The following is a 19,919-nucleotide window of genomic DNA, read 5'->3' as shown; positions in this document are numbered from 1 at the left end:
TTTGAATGCAGAGTTCCAAAGAATAGCAAAGAGAGATAAGAAAGCCTTCCTATTTGATCAAAGAAATAGAGGAAAACAATAGAATGGGAAAGACTAGAGATCTCTTCAAGAAAATTAGAGATACTAAGGGAACATTTCATGCAAAGATGGGTGCAATGAAGGACAGAAATGGTATGGACCTAACAGAAACAGAAGATATTGAGAAGAGGTGGCAAGAATACACAGAAGAACTATATAAAAAAGATGTTTATGACTCACCATGATGGTGTGATCACTCACCTAGAACTAGACATCTAGCAATATGAAGTCAAGTGGGCCTTAAGCATTACTACAAACAAAGCTATTAGAGGTGATGGAATCCCAGTTGTTATTTCAAATCCTAAAAGATGATCCTGTTAAAGTGCTGCACTCAAAATGCCAGCAAATTTGGAAAACTCAGCAGTGGCCACAGGACTGGGAAAGGTCAGTTTTCATTCCAATCTCAAAGAAAGGCAATACCAAAGAATGTTCAAAATTGCCGTCGTTCTCACACATTAGCAAAGTAATGCTCAAAATTCTCCAAGCCAGGTCTCAGTGGTATGTGAACCAAGAACTTCCAGATGTTCAAGCTGGATTTAGAAAAGTCAGAGGAACCAGAGATCAAATTGCCAACCTCTGTTGGATCATAGAAAAAGCAAGAGAGTTCCAGAAAGACATCTACCTCTGCTTTATTGACTATGCCAAAGCCTTTGACTGTGTGGCTCACAACAAACTTTGGAAAATTCTTAGAGATGTGAATGCCAGACCACCTGACCTGCATTCTGAGAAATCTGTATGCAGGTCAAGAAGCAATAGTCAGAACTGAACATGGAACCACAGACTGGTTCCAAATCGGGAAAGGAGTACATCAAGGCTGTATATTGTCTCCCTGGTTATGTTCTTATATGCAGAGTTCATTATGCAAAATGCTGGGCTGGATGAAGCACAAGCTGGAATCAGGGTTGCTGGGAGAAATACCAATAACCTCAGACATGCAGATGACACCACCCTTATGGCAGAAAGTGAAGAGGAACTAAAGAGCCTCTTGATGAAGGTGAAAGAGGAGAGTGAAAAAACTGACTTAAAACTCAACATTCGAAAAACTAAGATCATAGCATCCAGTCCCATCACTTCGTGGCAAATAGATGGGGAGGCAATGCAAACAGTGACAAATTTTGTTTTCTTGGGCTGTAAAATCACTGCAGGTGGTGACTGCATCCACAAAATTAAAAGACACTTGCTCCTTGGAAGAAAAACTGTGACCAACCTAGACAGCATATTAAAAAGCAGAGACATTATTTTGCTGACAAAGGTCTGACTAGTCAAAGCTATGGTTTTTCCAGTAGTCATGTATGGATGTGAGAGTTGGACCATAAAGAAAACTGAGTGCTGAAGAACTGATGCTTTTGAACTGTGGTGTTGGAGAAGACTCTTGAGAGTCCCTTGGACTGCAAGGAGATCAAACCAGTCAATCATATAAGAAATTAGTCCTGAATATTCATTGGAAGGACTGATGCTGAAGCTGAAACTCCAATTCTTTGACCACCTGATGCAAAGAACTGACTCATTTGAAAAGACCCTGATGCTGGGACAGATTGAAGGTGGGAGGAGAAGGGGATGACAGAAGATGAGATGTCTGGATGACATCACCGACTCAATGGACATGAGTTTGAGCAAGCTCCGGGAGTTGGTGATGGACAGGGAGGCCTAGTATGCTGTAGTTCATGAGGTTGCAAAGAGTCAGACACAACTGAGTGGCTGAACTGAAATTGCTCAGTAGATCAATAAAACATTATTTAAAAAATAATAAGTAGATGTCTCATCTCTTAATTACTCTATTGAATGAGTAGATATCTTTTCAATTTATTCTAATTTTTTAATGTTTCTATTTTTCATTAAATGTAGATTCAGTTAAAATCTATTATTTCTGAGTTTTTTCGTTATTTTAAAGGCATATGGGCTGCATACTTAAATAGAAATCAGTAAAAATATATATAAATCTATAATTTCGTATATATATGTGTACATATTTTTGTTTTGCTAGGCAGAAGATGCTGATGATGCTATGAGTAAATATCTATCAGAAAAATTAAAGTTGAAAGACAAGTGGCTTGGAGTCTGGAAAGCTAATCCTGAGTTATTCTTTGTGAAATATGAAGAATCTTCTATCCCTTTTGTTGGTATATTGGTTGAGGTAAATAATTTTCACCTGATCCTTTTTCTTTGCGTGAAATTATCAGTTCTTTTTAAGACCAAAATGTAACTTTATAAGTTTGAGCCTTGGATACTTAAACAAAGGTTGGCAAAAGTTTACATCTATTTAAGTTTCTTAACAAGTTAACAATGTAAAAGAGGGTAAGGACGGGTATTTGCACATATTTTCCTGTAAACAGTTATCATTAAATCAAATCTCATAGTATTAGATAATATTTATTATCCTACTTTCAATTGCTCAAATAATGTAAAAATAACAAAAGTGCACATCTTAAAAATTGGTAAATTTTTCCCATTATTTATCTTTAATCTTCATTTATCTGAATTATGAGGTTTAGTTATATTAGGAAAGAATAAACTAGATCAGAAAATTATTGGTAAAATTATTGGTAAAATTTGAAATTTTTTTCCTATGAAAAGTGACTTTTTAGTATAATACATCTACTTCCAAGCTTTTATCCAAGATTTTGCTTTTATAGGTCTGTAGGTTAAATATTGTAGCATATTTGACATCATAAATCTGATTGCCTTAAAGGTCAATTATCCTGTGTAGAAATTAATATTTGCAATCACAAATGGTACTCCTACTTCAGATAGATACTTCAAATCCGTGGTTTTGGTGACAAGAAAAAAATTGTGTTTGAAACTTATTACATTACATACTATCAGAAAACAATTCAATTCTGCGTTATATAGAAAATAAGTTATGGATACATGTATATGTATGGTTGAGTCACTTTGCTGTTCACCTGAAACTGTCACAACATTGTTTGTTAATTGGTTATGCCCAATACAAAATAGTTTAAAAGAGAGAAAGAAAGAAAGCATGGTTAGGTAAGAAAACCAAACAGTCAATTGACCATAACTTGATTCCTTTTAATAAATTAAGCACCAAAATGCTGTATATTAAAAAAAAAAGTAATACTTTTATTGGACGTGTATTTGAAAATGTTCAAAATGTATTAGTAGTGTTTATTTTTTCAGTTTTATTGAGTTATAATTGACAAGATTGTAAGATAGGGTGTATAACATGATGATTTTATACATACATATGAAAAAGTGAAAATGAAGTCACTCAGTCGTGTCTGACTCTTTGTGACCCTGTGGATGGTAGCCTACTAAGCTCCTCCATCCATAGAATTTTCCAGGCAAGTCCTGGAGAGGGTTGCCATTTCCTTCTCCAGGGGATCTTCCCAACCCAGGGATCAAACCTGGGTCTCCCACATTGTAGGCAGACGCTTTACTGTCTGAACTACCAGGGAAGTCATATATACATATACTTCATGGCAAATAGATGGGGAAAAAATGGAAAAGGTGGCAGATTTTATTTTTTTAGGCTTCAAAACAGTGACTGCAGTCATGAAATTAAAAAACACTTGCTCCTTGGAAGAAAAGCTATGACAAACCTAGACAGCATATTAAAAAGCAGGGACATCACTTCACCAACAAAGGTCTGTATAGTCCAAGTTAAGGTCTTTCTGTATATGGATGTGAGAGTTGGACCATAAAAAAAGCTGAGCACTGAAGAATTGATGCTTTTGAACTGTGGTGTTGGAGAAGACACTTGAGAGTCCCTTAGACAGCAAGGAGATCAAACCAATCAATCCTAAAGAGAATCAAGCCTGAATTTTCACTGGAAGGACTGATGCTGAAGCTGAAGCTTCAATCTTCTGGCCACCTGATGTGAACAGCCAACTCATTTGAAAAGACCCTGATGCTGGGAAAGATTGAAGGTGGGAGGAAAAAGGGGCAAAGAAGATGAGATGGTTGGATGGCATCACAGACTCAGTGGACATGAGTTTGAGCAAACTCTGGGAGATGGTGAGGGACAGAGAGGCCTGGCATGCTGCAGTCCATGGGGTCACAAAGAGTTGAACATGAGTTGGTGACTGAATAACAAATTATCAACTGTAGTCACTATGTTATATGTTAGATCCTTAAACCTTTTTCATCTTACAGCTGAAAATTTATACCAACTTCTGTAATTCTATACTTTGTGCTAATACTTAGTGTAATTTATTAATTTTTAAAGCTACTGTGCATTGGTTAAGATTTCTCCTTTCAATGCAGGGTGTGCTGGTTTGATCCCTGGTCAGACAGCTAAGACCCAGGGACTTAGGACTAAGGACTCCCCGCCAAAAACCAAAACATAAAACAGAAACAATATTGTAACAGTGGCAATAAAGACTTTAAAAAGAAATAAAGCTTCTTTCAACTCAGTGATTTCATGCACTTATTTTCAGACATGCTAGAGATTATAAAATCCTAGGGACCGGGGAGCCTGGCGGGCTGCCGTCTATGGGGTTGCACACAGTCGGACACGACTGAAGTGACTTAGCAGAGGTTATAAGACAAGAAAACACAAGTGTATTGTTTATGAAGCTAAATTTATTCAACCTAAGGACTTTACCTTTTACTTTTCTTTTTAGGACTTAACTTTTTTATTATGTCCATTCTACTTTTTTGGTATTTTATAATCCTTTCTTTTACTAATACTGTAATACAGATAATCAGTTCAGCTGCTCAGTAGTGTTGGACTCTTTGTGACCATGTGGACTGCAGCAGGCCAGGCTTCCATGTCCAATAAAGACAATAGGATATTTTAAGACATACTTTCATGGCAAAATTAGTCCGAGATTTTTTTAATACTACTGTTTTATAAAATGGAAAAGTCTGGCAACTGAAACTTAGAAATTATATAGGAGACAGTTCCTCTCATGAACCTTAAAAACTAATAATTGCTTAAGAAGTAGTTTGAAAATTTGTGTTGATATTTTTTTCTGTATTTATCTATTGTTATTATGTACATTGACTGTTAGAGAAGTCATAAAAATTTACAAGAAGAAATGTTATAAGTAGCTCATATTTGAAGAAGAATCTTTGTGATTTACTTTCATTCACAGCTACAAACTTTATATTTATCTTAGGTAACTTGTAAACCAAGCCAGAGCTCATCGTCTTGTTTCAGGGTTACTGTTTCTGTTGCTGAGCCCTTTTCTTCTAACATTGCAAATATTCCAAGAGATTTGGTTGATGAGATTTTGGAAGAACTAGAGCATAGTGTGTCTCTCTTGGAAGTATACCCTGTTGAAGGACAAGATTCTGATTTACATGATATTGCTTTGGCCTTGGAAGTTGTAAGGTATTAGAGCTTTTTACTTCCGAAAGTTCTCATATTTAAAAAGTTGATTTAATATGTAAGTCTTGTTCATATAGGTTCTTTATTTAACTTTTACTCACAGCTGAAATCAATTTTTCTATTTTTAATGTACATATTTATGTCTAAAATATTCTCTCTTGTGGAAATATTTTATGTGGGCAATAAGCTTGCTGGGTTTTGATCTTACATTTTACAAAAATTGAATTTTGAAAACTTTTAGAGATAAGTCACACTAAATTCTGGGGTATTCCTTGGCTTTCACTGATGGGACCCAGGTTCAATTCCTAGTCAGGAAACTAAGATCTGGAAGGCTGCAAGGGGTGGCAAAAAAATTACCCCAAAAACAAAACCACCATATTCTGCTCATATTTAAGCATCTTAAATATATTAGATTTCATTTTTTACATTTAAAAGCATTACAAGTACCAGATGTCATCATCCCCATTATGATTGCTTCTTACACATTGATACAGTTTGAGAGAAGCTATATGTAAGCATAATACAGAATATTGGGGGGCACGTCTTTGTTTTCCTAATACCCCCCAATATAAAATATTATTCTATCTCAGATATTATTTCTTTGGTAAACAAAATCAGCCACAGACTATGAAATGTAGAACATGAATTTTATAATCCCACTTCAAGAAACATTATTTGTAGTAACTTGAAATATAATGCAGATCATCTAATGTTTGAAGTTTTACTTTTAATATTAGTTCACTGAAAGTTTATTTTGAAATATTGGTGATGGACAGAGAAGCCTGGTGTGCTGCAGTCCATGGAGTCACAAAGAGTCAGACACGACTGAGCGACTGAACTGAACTGACTGATTTTTTTAAACAATTAAGATTCATATAAAGATTTCTGACATCAGGATATCTTTTAAATTATAAACATGGTACTGGCTGATTTTGACCACTGTCATCTCAATTTGATTTGTCATAGGTTTTTTTATGACTTTCTTTGGAGAGACTGGGATGATGAAGAAAGTTGTGAGAATTATACTGCTTTGATTGAAGAAAGAATTAATTTGTAAGTATAGTTAAAAACTTACTCATCACATTATCTAAGATAAACATTGTCACTGTACTGATACTTTTCAGGTGGTGTGATATACAAGATGGAACTATACCTGGCCCTATTGCACAACGTTTCAAAAAAACTTTGGAGAAGTATAAAAACAAGCGAGTTGAACTCATTGAGTATCAGAGCAATATTAAAGAAGATCCATCTGCAGCAGAAGCTGTTGAATGTTGGAAAAAATACTATGAGATAGTAATGCTCTGTGGATTACTGAAAATGTGGGAAGATTTACGCCTCCGGTAATAATTTGCTCTATTTTTTTAAAAAAAGATTTATTTATTTGTGTATCTATTCATTTTTTTGGTTGTCATAGGTGTGGGTCCTCATTGCTGTGCACTGGCCATTTCCAGATGCAGTGAGTGGACGCCACTCTTTGATGCAATGCGAGGGCTTCCCACCATGGTGGGGTCTCTGTTACAGAGCTCAGGCTCTGGGTACACTGGCTCAGCAGTTGTGGCACACAGGCCCAGCCACTTCAGAGCATGTGGGATCCTCCCAGACCAGGGATCAAACCAGTGTCCCCTGTATTGCAAGGCAAATTCTTAACCACTGGGCTACCAAGGAAGCCCTGCCCTATTTTAAATGGAAACAAAAAGATTGCATGGTCATTCTTTTTTTTAAAAAGTAATTAATTTATTTTAATTGGAGGCTAATTAATTTACAATATTGTAGTGGTTTTTGCCATACATTGACATGAATCAGCCATGGGTGGTGTACATGTGTCCCCTATCCTGCATCCTGAATCCCCCTTTCACCTCCCTCCCCATCCTATCCCTCAGGGTCGTCCCAGTGCACTGGTCCTGAGCACCCTGTCTCAAGCATCGAACCTGGACTGGCAATCTGTTTCACATATAGTAATATACATGTGTCAATGCTATTCTCTCAAATCATCCCACCCTTGCCTTCTCCCACAGAGTACAAAAGTCTGTTCTTTAAATCTGTATCTCTTTAGTTCTTTGGCCTATTTTTTGATTGGGTCATTTATTTTTCTGGAATTGAGCTGCGTGAGCTGCTTGTATATTTTTGAGATTAATTTTTTGTCAGTTGCTTCGTCTTGCATATAGGGTCATTGTTACCATCTTTCTAAATTCCATATATATGTGTTAATATACTGTAATGGTGTTTTTCTTTCTGACTTACTTCAGTCTGTATAATAGGCTCCAGTTTCATCCACCTCATTAGAACTGATTCAAATGCATTCTTTTTAATAGCTGAGTAACATTCCATTGTGTATATGTACCACAGCTTTCTTATCCATTCGTCTGCCGATGGGCATCTAGGTTGCTTGCTTCCATGTCCTAGCTATTGTAAATAGTGCTGCTATGAACACTGGGGTACATGTGTCTCTTTCAATTCTGGTTTCCTCAATGTGTATGCCTAGTAGTGGGATTGCTGGGCCATATGGCAGTTCTATTTCTAGTTTTTTAAGGAATCTCCACACTGTTCTCCATAGTGGCTGTACAAGTTTGCATTCCCACCAACAGTGTAAAAGGGTTCCCTTTTCTCCACACCCTCTTCATCATTTATTCTTTTTTTTTTTCTTTTTTGTTTTTTATTTTTTCATCATTTATTCTTTGTAGGCTTCTTGATAGCAGCCATTCTGACCGGCATGAGATGGTATCTCATTCTGGTTTTGATTTGCCTTTCTCTGATAATGAATGATGTTGAGCATCTTTTCATGTGTTTGTTAGCCATCTGTATGTCTTCTTTGGAAAAATGTCTGTTTAGTTCTTTGGCCTATTTTTTGATTGGGTCGTTTATTTTTCTGGAATTGAGCTGTGTGAGCTGCTTGTATATCTTTGAGATTTACTTTTTGTCAGTTGCTTTGTTTCCTATTATTTTCTCCCATTCTGAAGGCTGTCTTTTCACCTTGCGTATAGTTTCCTTCCTTGTGCAAAAGCTTTTAAGTTTAATTAGGTCACATTTGTTTATTTTTGCTTTTATTTCCATTACTATGGGAGGTGGGTCATAGAGGATCCTGCTGTGATTTATGTCAGAGAGTGTTTTGCCTATGTTTTCCTCTAGGAGTTTTATAGTTTCTGGTCTTACATTTAGATCTTTAATCCATTTTGAGTTTATTTTTGTGTATGGTGTCAGAAAGTGTTCTAGTTTCATTCTTTTACAAGTGGTTGACCAGTTTTCTTAGCACCACTTGTTAAAGAGATTGTCTTTTCTCTTTTGTATATTCTCACCTCCTTTGTCAAAGATAAGGTGTCCATAGGTGTGTGGATTTGTCTCTGGGCTTTCTGTTTTGTTCCATTCATCTGTATTTCTGTCTTTGTGCCAGTACTGTACTGTCTCAATGACTGTAGCTTTGTAGTATAGTCCGAAGTCAGGCAGGTTGATTCTTCCAGTTCCATTCTTCTTTCTCAAGATTGCTTTGGCTATTTGAGTTTTTTTTTTTTTTTTTTTTTTGTATTTCCATACAAATTGTGAAATTATTTGTTCTAGTTCTCTGAAAAATACCATTGGTAGCTTGATAGGGATTGCATTGAATCTATAGATTGCTTTGGGTAGTATACTCATTTTCATTACATTGATTCTTCCAGTCCATGAACACGGTATATTTCTCCATCTATTTGTGTCATCTTTGATTCTTTCATCACTGTTTTATAGTTTTTTACATAAATAGGTCTTTTGTTTCTTTAGGTAGATTTATTCCTAAGTATTTTATTCTTTTCATTGCAATGGTGAATAGAATTTTTTCCTTAATTTCTCTATTTTCTCATTGTTAGTGTATAGGAATGCAAGGGATTTCTGTGTGTTAATTTTATATCCTGAAACTTTACTATATTCATTGATTAGCTCTAGTAATTTTCTGGTGGTGTCTTTCAGTTCAGTTCAGTTCAGTTGCTCAGTCGTGTCCGACTCTTTGCGACCCCATGAATCGCAGCACGCCAGGCCTCCCTGTCCATCACCAACTCCCAGAGTTCACTCAAACTCACATCCCTCGAGTCAGTGATGGCATCCAGCCATCTCATCCTCTGTCATCCCCTTTTCCTCCTGCCCCCAATCCCTCCCAGCATCAGAGTCTTTTCCAATGAGTCAACTCTTCACATGAGGTGGCCAAAGTACTGGAGTTTCAGCTTTAGCATCATTCCTTCCAAAGAACACCCAGGACTGATCTCCTTTAGAGTGGACTGGTTGGATCTCCTTGCAGTCCAAGGGCCTCTCAAGAGTCTTCTCCAACACCACAGTTCAAAAGCATCAATTCTTCGGCACTCAGCTTTCTTTATAGTCCAACTCTCACATCCATACATGACCACTGGAAGAACCATAGCCTTGGCTAGACGGAACTTTGTTGGCAAAGTAATGTCTCTGCTTTTCAATGTGCTATCTAGGTTGGTCATAACTTTCCTTCCACTGAGTAAGTGTCTTTTAATTTCATGGCTGCAGTCACCATCTGCAGTGATCTTGGAGCCCCCAAAAATAAAGTCTGACACTGTTTCCACTGTTTCCCCATCTATTTCCCATGAAGTGATGGGACCAGATGCCATGATCTTCATTTTCTGAATGTTGAGCTTTAAGCCAACTTTTTCACTCTCTTCTTTCACTTTCATCAAGAGGCATTTTTAGTTTCTCTTCACTTTCTGCCATAAGGGTGGTGTCATCTGCGTATCTGAGGTTATTGATATTTCTCCTGGCAATCTTGATTCCAGCTTGTGCTTCTTCCAGGTGGTGTCTTTAGGGTTTTCTATGTAGAGGATCGTGTCATCTGCAAACAATGAGAGTTTTACTTCTTCTTTTCCAGTCTGGATTCCTTTTATTTCTTTTTCTTCTCCGATTGCTGTGGCCAAAACTTCCAAAACTATGTTGTATAGTAGTGGTGAGAGTGGGCACCCTTGTCTTATTCCTGACTTTAGGGGAAATGCTTTCAATTTTTCACTATTGAGGATAATGTTTGCTATGGGTTTATCGTATGTGGCTTTTATTATGTTGAGGTATGTTCCTTCTATGCCTGCTTTCTGGAGGGTTTTTATCATAAATGGATGTTGAATTTTGTCAAAGGCTTTCTCTGCATCTATTGAGATAATCATATGGTTTTTATCTTTCAATTTGTTAATGTGGTGTATCATATTGACTGATTTGAGGATATTGAAGAATCCTTGCATCCCTGGGATAAAGCCCACTTGGTCATGATGTATGATCTTTTTAATATGTCGTGGGATTCTGTTTGTTAGAATTTTGTTGAGGATTTTTGCATCTATGTTCGTCTGTGATATTGGCCTATAGTTTTCTTTTTTTGTGGCATCTTTGTCTGGTTTTGGTATTAGGGTGATGGTGGCCTCATAGAATGAGTTTGGCAGTTTACCTTCCTCTGCAATTCTCTAGAAGAGTTTGAGTAGGATAGGTGTTAGCTCTTCTCTAAATTTTTTGGTAGAATTCACCTGTGAAGCCACCTGGTCCTGAGCTTTTGTTTGTTGGAAGATTTTTTATTACACTTTTAATTTCCATGCTTGTCATGGGTCTGTTAAGATTTTCTGTTTCTTCCTGGTTCAGTTTTTGAAGGTTATACTTTTCTAAGAATTCATCCATTTTATTGTCTTATAGTTATTGATAGTAGTCTCTTATGATCCTTTGTATTTCTGTGTTATCTGTTGTGATTTCTCCATTTTCATTTCTAATTTTGCTGATTTGATTCTTCTCCCTTTTTTTCTTGATGAATTGGGCTAATGGTTTGCCTGTCTTCTCAAAGAACCAGCTTTTAGTTTTGTTGATTTTTTTCTATAGTCTCCTTTGTTTCTTTTTCATTTATTTCTGCCCTAATTTTTATGATTTCTTTCCTTCTGCTAACCCTGGGGTTCTTCATTTCATCTTTTTCTAGTTGCTTTAGGTGTAAAGTTAGTTATTTATTTGATTTTTCTGTTGTTTCTTGAGGTAAGCTTGTATTGCTATGAACCTTCCCCTTAGCACTGCTTTTACTGAATCCCATAGGTTTTGGGTTGTCATATTTTCATTTTCATTTGTTTCTAGGCATATTTTTATTTCTTCTGTGATTTGTTGGTTGTTCAGAAGCATGTTGTTTAGCTTCCATATGTTTGTATTTTTAACAGTTTTTTTCCTGTAGTTGATATCTAATCTTACCTCATTGTGATCAGAAAAGATGCTCAGAATGATTTCAAATTTCTTGAATTTACCAAGGCTAGATTTATGGCCCAGGATGTGATCTATCCTGGAGAATGTTCCGTGTACACTTGAGAAAAAGGTGAAATTCACAGTTTGGGGGTGAAATTCACAGTTCAGGGGTGAAATGTCCTATAGACATCAATTAGGTCTAACTGGTTCATTGTATCATTTAAAGTTTGTGTTTCCTTCCTAATTTTATGTTTAGTTGATCTATCCATAGATGCAAGTGCAGTATTAAAGTCTCCCACTATTATTGTGTTACTGTTAATTTCCCCTTTCATATTTGTTAGCATTTGCCTTACATATTGCAGTGCTCCTATGTTGGATGCGTATATATTTATAATTGTTATATCTTCTTCTTGGATTGATCCTTTGATCATTATGTAGTGTCCTTTGTCTCTTTTCACGGCCTTAATTTCAAAGTCTATTTTATCTGATATGAGTATTGCTAATCCTGCTTGCTTTTGGTCTCCATTTACATGAAATATCTTTTCCCAACCCTTCACTTTCAGTCTGTATGTGTCCCTTGTTTTGAAGTGGGTCTCTTGTAGACAGCATATACAGGGGTCTTGTTTTTGTATCCATTCAGCTAGTCTTTGTTTTTTGGTTGGGGCATTCAACCCATTTACATTTAAGGACTTCCCTGGTGGCTCAGATGGTAAAGTGTCTGTTTATAATGTGGGAGACCTGGGTTCGATCCCTGGGTTGGGAAGATCCCCTGGAAAAGGAAATGGCAATCCACTCCAGGAGTATTGCCTGGAAAATCCCATGGACAGAGGAGTCTGGTAGGCTACAGCCTATGGGGTCACAAAGAGTTGGACACGACTGAGCAATTTCACTTCACTTCACTTCACTTCACATTGATAAGTATGATCCCATTGCCAATTACTTTGTTGTTTTGGGTTCAAGTTTATAAACCTTTTCTGTGTTTCCTGTCTAGAGAAGATCCTTTAGCATTTGTTGGTGAGCTGGTTTGGTGGTGCTGAATTCTCTCAGCTTTTGCTTGTCTGTAAAGCTTTTGATTTCTCCTTCATATTTGAATGAGATCCTTACTAGGTATAGTAATCTGGGTTGTATGTTTTTCTTTTTCATCACTTTAAGTATGTCCTGCCATTCCCTTCTGGCCTGAAGAGTTTCTATTGAAAACTTAGCTGTTATCCTCACGGGTATCCCCTTGTGTGTTATTTGTTGCTTTTCCCTTGTTGCTTTTAATATTTGCTCTTTGTGTTTGATCTTTGTTAGTTTGAGTAATGTGTCTTGAGGTGTTTCACCTTGGGTTTATCCTGTTTGGGACTCTCTGGGTGGCTATTTCCTTCCCTATTTTAGGGAAGTTTTCAACTATTATCTCAAGTATTTTCTCATAGCCTTTCTTTTAGTCTTCTTCTTTTGGACTCCTATGATTTGAATGTTGGGGCGTTTAACATTGTCCCGGAGGTCTCTGAGGTTATCCTCATTTCTTTTCATTCTTTTTTCTTTTTTCCTCTCTGCATCATTTATTTCCACCATTCTATCTTCCACCTCACTTATTCTGTCTTCTGCCTCAGTTATTCTACTGTTGGTTCCCTCCAGAATGCTTTTGATGTCAGTTATTGCATTATGCATAATTGGTTTACTCATTTTTATTTCTTCTAGGTCCTTGTTAAACATTTCTTGCATCTTCTCAATCTATTTATCTGTAACTCCATTTTGTTTTCAAGATTTTGGATCATTTTACTATCATTATTCTGAATTGTTGTTCAGGTAGACTCCCTATCTCCTCCTCTTTGGTTTGGTTTGGTGGTCATTTATCATGTTCCTTTACCTGCTGAATATTTCTCTGTGTTTTCATTTTGTTTAGGTTGCTGTGTTTGGGGTGGCCTTTCTGTAGGCTGGAAGTTTGTGGTTCCTCTTTATTGTGGAGGTTGCTCCCTGTGGGTGGGGTTGGACTAGTGGCTTGTCAAGGTTTCCTGGTTAGGGAAGCTTGTGTCTGTCTTCTGGTGGATGGAGCTGGATTTCTTCTCTCTGGAGTGCAATGAAGTGTCCAGTAATAAGTTTTGAGGTGTCTATGGGTTTGGTGTGACTTTGGGCAGCCTGAATTTTAATGCTCAGGGCTGTGTATGTCTTGCTCTGGAACTTGTTCGCTCCTGGGTGGAGCTTGATTTCAATGTAGGTATGGAGGCTTTTGGATGAGCTTTTGTTGATTAATGTTCCCTGGAGTCAGGAGTTTTCTGGTGTTCTTAAGTTTTAGATTTAAGCCTCCTGCCTCTGGCTTTCAGTCTTATTCTTACAGTAGTCTCAAGACTTATCCATCCATACAGTACAGATGATAAAACATCTAGGTTAATGGTGAAAAGATTCTCGACAGTGAGGGACACCAAGAGAGGTTCACAGAGTTACATGGAGAAGAGAAGAGAGAGGAGGGAGATAGAGGTGACCAGGAGGAGAAGAGGGGAAATCAAAAGGGGAGAGAGCAGTCTAGCCAGTAATCAATTCCCTGTGTGCCCTCCACAGTCTGGAACACCCAGAGAGGTTCATGGAGTTACATACAGAAGAGAAAATGGAAGAGGGAGATAGAAGTGACCAGGAGGAAAAGAGGGGGAGTCAAAGGGGAGAGACCAATCTAGCCAGTAATCAGTTCCCTAAGTGTTCTCCACAGCCCAGAACACCCAGAGAGATTCACAGAGTTGAGAAGAGAAGGGGAAAGGAGGAGACAGAGGTGACCTGGGGGAGGAAAGGGAGAGTCAAAAGGAGAGAGAGCAATTAAGCCAGTAATTATACCCCTAAGTAAAAATGGGTACTGAAGATGAAATTCTTAAAGATACAAAATTGATAACAAATACCAAAAAGCAAAGATTAAAAATCTAGAGTAGAGATTAGACTCTCAAAACTACAATATTAAAAATACAAACAAAATCAAACACAAAAATTATAAAATATATATATGGGTTTTTTTTGCAAGGTAGTAATAGGTTATAAAATGAAAATTAGAGGAGTAATAAAGAACCTAAAAATTTAAAAAGTAAAAAAGTAAAAATTAAAAATGATAATAGTAAAAATATATCTAGGAATTTCTCTGGAGCTGTTTAGGGCAGTGTGGGGGTCAGTTCAGTTTCAGATAGTTCCTTGTACCAGCTTATACTTCTTCTCAAGGTCTGTAGGCCCCTTCCAGTGCTTAGTCATGCCAACTACAGGGTTTTAATCTGTTGCACCTGTCACTTCTAGAGCCGTTCCCTCTTCTTTGTTTATTTGGCTTCCTCTGTTTGCAAGTCTCTTCAGTGTCTAATTTCCACCCTGACACAAAAGGGCAAAGGTGGTCACTTATTTAGGCTCACTTGTTCAGTTGTGCTATGGGAAGGGAGGAACACTGCAAACAAATATCACTGGCGTGTGTGGGGAGTGCTCTGTTATGGACCACACTGGGTTTGCCCCAGCTCATGGAGGCATGTGCTTTCCTGGTCTGCAGTGCTCAGGCTCTGCAGGAGAACTGTCCAAAGCAGGCCCTGTGTTTCATACTTCCCAGGTCTAAGATGCTCAGGTTCAGGTTCTCAGATACTCCACAAAGGCACAGACTTGGTTGGGCGTGTGTTTTGTGCCCTTCCCAGGTCCGAGCGGCTCAGGTGACCAGGTGTTTGGTGAGCACACTGTGCCAGGTGGGCTGTGCGTCTTAATCACCTCCCCGGTCCCAGCTGCTTGGTTTCCTAGCTGCACCAGGAGAGCACTGTCTCAGGTGTGCTGTGTGTCTCCTCTAGGGAGCTGATCTCTGGCTGCAACCCTCCTGGCAGATGTCAGCTGTCCAGGATCCCAGGAAGACTTAGTTAGCAACTCAGAGTCTGCTCACAGTTTGGTGGAGGATGCTGTCTCTGGGGCCAAGACTGCCTCTCATCTTCTGGCTCTGGCTGTTGCCTGCCTGCCTCTCTGCCTCTGGCAAGGGGAGGGGCTGGTCCAGAGCTGGCTAGCTTTCCCTTGGTATTTATGTAATCCTTTGTTCTGTGAGCGGGCCAGGCTGTGCCTTAGGTTAGAGCTTTTCGCAGGAAAGTTCTCTCTCTCTTTTTTTTTTTCTCTCTCTGGCTATCCCACAGTTTGGGTTGCTATCTCCTGTTAGCTCCCTCAGATTGTCTTCAGGGCATTCAAGCCGGTCCTTACCCTAAGTATTCAACCCGCACCTCGCTGTCCAGCCCCCGCTCGCTGGTGGTGGACGCAGCGTCTGGGCTACTTCTCTGCTGCTAGCTGCAGTTAGGCGAGTGTTCTGTGGGTTGTTTTTTTTTTTCTTTCTTCCTGGTTATGTTGCCCTCTGAGATTCCAAAACTCCCCACAGACCCACCGGTGAGAGGGTTTCCCGCTATTTGGAAACTTCTCCTCCTTCATGACTCCCTTCCCGGGATGGGTCTCCATCCCTAACTCTTTTGCCTCTTTTTTTGTCTTTTATAGTTGTCCTACCCTCTTTCAAAGAGAATGAGCTGCCTTTTTGGATGCCTGGTGTCCTCCACCAGCGTTCAAAAGTTGTTTTGTGGAAGTTTTTCAGCATTCAAATGATCTTTTGATGAACTCACTGGGGAGAAAGTGGTCTCCCTGTCCTATTCCTTCATCTTCCATGGTCATTCTTTTATCATATCACTTGTCATATATCACCCCAATTGAAATAGGTTATAAAAATAGACATTTATGCTTTTGAACTGTGGTTTTGGAGAACACTTTTGGAAGTCCCTTGGACTGCAAGATCAAACCAGTCAGTCCTAAAGGAAATCAGTCCTGAATATTCATTGGAAGGACTGATGCTGAAGCTGAATCTCCAATACTTTGGCCACCTGATGCGAAGAGCTGATTCATTGGAAAAGATCCTGATGCTGGGAAAGATTGAAGGCAGGAGGAGAAGAGGACGACAGAGGATGAGATGGTTGGATGGCATCACTGACACAATGGACATCAGTTTGAGCAAGCTCTGGGAGTTGGTGATGGATAGGGAAGCCTGGTGTGCTGCAGTCCATGGGGTCACAGAAAGTCAGACACGACTGAGCGACTGAACTGAACTGAACTGAATTTATGAGATAAGCACAGGCACAACTACCAGTATTGGAAAATTATTTTTGTATGAGCTGAATTCACTGAAATCAATGTTTTGGGGTTTTTAATTTTAAAAAATATCTCATAAATCTAGTCCTCTCCTTACCTTTCTTCTTTACCTTCTTAATTTTGGCCAAAGCATAAGAAAAGAGTCAGGAGACATTGTCCACATATAAAATGCAAGTAGAGAGTGAGAATTTGTGGCATTTTGGTTTGAGGGTCATCACCAGCTGTTATAGCTCAGGTAGCAAAAATGTGCCATCTTACTGTTTCGAGGTGACACAAAGGACAGAGTTCAAGGCTGACAGAGTAGCTGGAAATTTAGTTGGGATATTCTGAAAGTGAGAGAGCTGCAAAAGGAGTGAGACCCAAAATTCGAGCAACAGAGAAATGAAAACTATAATAAAAAAGAACCAAGAATTTCTGGATTTAGCTCTGACATGCAAAGAGCTTGTGAGTTATCATCCCCATCCTTACAACAAGAAAAAAGCTGAACAAACTTGAAAATTACTTTCTTGGAACCATCAGAGAACTGAGATCACAGGACAAACTGCCACCCTAAAATTTGGAGAAAGGTAAATTCAGAGAGTCACAGCTAAGATCTGCTTATCTTGAACAGAACCAGCCAGAGCCATAAATTATAAGAACATTTAAATGGTAATTTTGATAGATTGCTGGATGCTGAATGATAACTAGTATGAAAGAAACTCACAGGGAGCTACAGTTATTAGTGAGATCCCATACCTTTGTGGGGTTTGACCTCTAGGAGTCTCACTAGGTTCTCAGTGAAGAGCCGAGAAAGATTCTGTTATGACTCTGGAAGGGTGAAGGGAAAAGTACCCATTATGAAATATACCCAGAGCATTCTCCATATAAAGATCTGCTATTCTCCAGAAGAAAAAGTCTTTACCAGAGCTTTTTGCCACCTAGAAGAAAGGCATTTCTCTGACTCTAGTCCCTTCTAGCCTTCCTGTCTGGGGAAAGAGAGGATTAAGAAACAGTTGTGAAGGTCACAGTCCAGGGACATAGACTCAGTAAAAGACCGATAAGTAATCACAAGAGTATAGACACTTCCTCTCCACTAAATCTTAAAACCATACCAACAAGATTCTAGGACAATAACTGGATTGTAGTTAAAAGAGCTGTAAGACACAGACTCTTCTAAAGAGTAGTTTGGGGCTTCTAAAGGATGCCTGAAGGTATATAGAGGAGACTGAAAATTGGAAATCACAGGAATTTGAAGTCTTTGACACACAAAGCTACAGCAAATAAACATAGGCTACCTCCTGGTTGGATTAATAATTAATCTACCTCACTTCCTGTTAGCCATGTGTGGGTTTCAAAAAAAGTTATGATATGCTAAAAGGCAAGGAAATAAACCAAGTCTGAGGAGGGAAAGCAAGCATCAATAACAGACTCAATTATGATTTCAGAATTTACCAGACAGAAGATTTAAAATAGCTATGATTGGGACTTCCCTGGCAGTTCAGTGGTTAAGACTCTGCACTTCCACTGCAGGGGGCACAGGTTTGATCCCTGGTCAGGGAACTAAGATCCCACACGCCATGCAGTGCAACCAAAAAAAAAAAAAAAGTAGCTATGATTAATATGTTAAGGACTTTAATGGAAAAAAGTATACAACATGCAAGAAAAAAATGGATAATGTTCAAACAAAACATGGAAACTGTAAGAATGAATTAAAAGATCATTCTAAAAATCAAAGACACTGTAAATAGAAATGAAGACTTCCTTTGAAGGGCTCATGAATAGGTGGGACACAACTGAGGAAAGAATCAGAAAGCTTGAAGATATGTCAATCAAATTGTCTCAAACTGAAGTACAAAGAGAAAAGATAATGAAAAAAAATCTAAGAATTGTGGAATAGTTTCAAAGAATGTAGCATATGTGCAATTGGAATACCAGAAAAGGAGAAAGCAAATGCAGCTGAAAAAAAAATTCAAATTCATAATGGTGAAAATTTCCAAAATTAAATGAAGACACCAAACCACAGATCCAAGAAGCTTAAGAGAACACTAAGTAGGACAGATACTCCCAAAATGTGCAAATAGGCATATTATATTTAAAATGAAGAAAATCAGAGATAAGAAAAAATCTTGAAAGAAACCAAGAGGGTAAATAAACTCTACCTGTGTGTGTGTGTTTAGTTGCTCAGTCATGTCCGACTCTTTGCAATCACATAAACCGTAGCTTGCCGTGCTCCTCTGTCCATTGGATTTTCCCAGAAAGAATACTGGAGTGGGTTTGCATATCCTACTCTAGGGGATCTTCCCAAACCAGGGATTGTACCTGTGTCTCTTGCGTCTCCTTTGTTGGCAGGTGGATTCTTTGCCACTGAGCCACCAGGGAAGCCAACACCTTTTTTTTTTGCAAAGTCTTCCAAAAAAAAAAAAGAGAAAGGACTACTATCCTCAACTCATTCTATGAGGACATTATCACCTTGATACTGAAACTATAGAAAGATATCACAAGAAAACTGCAGAAAATATCCTGTATAAATATAGATGCTGGGACTTCCTTGGTGGTCCAATTGTTAAGACTCTGAGCATCCAAAGCACAGAATGTGGGTGCAATCCCTGGTCACGGAACTAAGTCCCACATGCTGCAGGACACAGACAAAAGACTTAAATAATAAATATAGATGCAAAATCTTCAATAATACTTTAACAAACTGGGTCTAGCAACATATGAAAAAGATTAGACACTATGACAAGTGGAATTTATCCCAGGAATGCAAGGTTGGTTTAACATATGGAAATAATATAATACACAATAAAGCCATATTATCATCTCAAAAGTTACAGAAAAATCATTTGACAAAATTCCTCTTTCATGATAAAAATTCTAAAAAAAACTTAGACTAGAATGGATCTTCCTCAACCTGTTTAATGCTATCTGTGAAAATCCTATAACATCATATTTACCAATGAAAGAATGGATGTTTCCCCGCCTAAGATCAGGAACAAGACAATGATGTCCACTCTTGTATTCAGTTGTGCTGGAGGTTCTAGCCAGAACAATAGGAAAGAAAAGGAAATAAATTCATGCAGATCCAAAAAGGAAAATGAAAATTATCTCTACTTGCAGATGACATAATCTTGTATATAGAACATCGTAATGAATTGATGCTTTTGAACTGTGGTGTTGGAGAAGACTCTTGAGAGTCCCTTGGACTGCAAGGAGATCCAACCAGTCCATCCATCCTAAAGGAGATCAGTCCTAGGTGTTTGTTGGAGGGACTGATGTTGATGCTGAAGCT

At 38.2% G+C, this 19,919-nt stretch overlaps 1 protein-coding gene across 1 annotated transcript in view; it reads left to right on the top strand.

Moving 5' to 3' along the window:
* The window catches only part of SHCBP1L (SHC binding and spindle associated 1 like), a 38,713-nt gene that overhangs the window by 2,343 nt on the left and 16,451 nt on the right, over positions 1-19,919 (top strand). Inside the window, exons 3-6 of the mRNA XM_069544943.1 lie at positions 2,063-2,212; positions 5,160-5,374; positions 6,338-6,424; positions 6,496-6,714. Coding sequence (XP_069401044.1) covers positions 2,063-2,212; positions 5,160-5,374; positions 6,338-6,424; positions 6,496-6,714 — 671 coding nt within the window. The remainder of the gene's footprint in view (positions 1-2,062; positions 2,213-5,159; positions 5,375-6,337; positions 6,425-6,495; positions 6,715-19,919) is intronic.

The sequence above is a fragment of the Ovis canadensis genome, chromosome 12 (assembly GCF_042477335.2).
Source record: "Ovis canadensis isolate MfBH-ARS-UI-01 breed Bighorn chromosome 12, ARS-UI_OviCan_v2, whole genome shotgun sequence".
In the NCBI taxonomy this organism is placed as follows: Eukaryota; Metazoa; Chordata; class Mammalia; order Artiodactyla; family Bovidae; genus Ovis; species Ovis canadensis.
The sequence above is the reverse complement of the archived record's forward strand: the minus strand, read 5'-3'. Positions and strand labels throughout refer to the sequence as shown.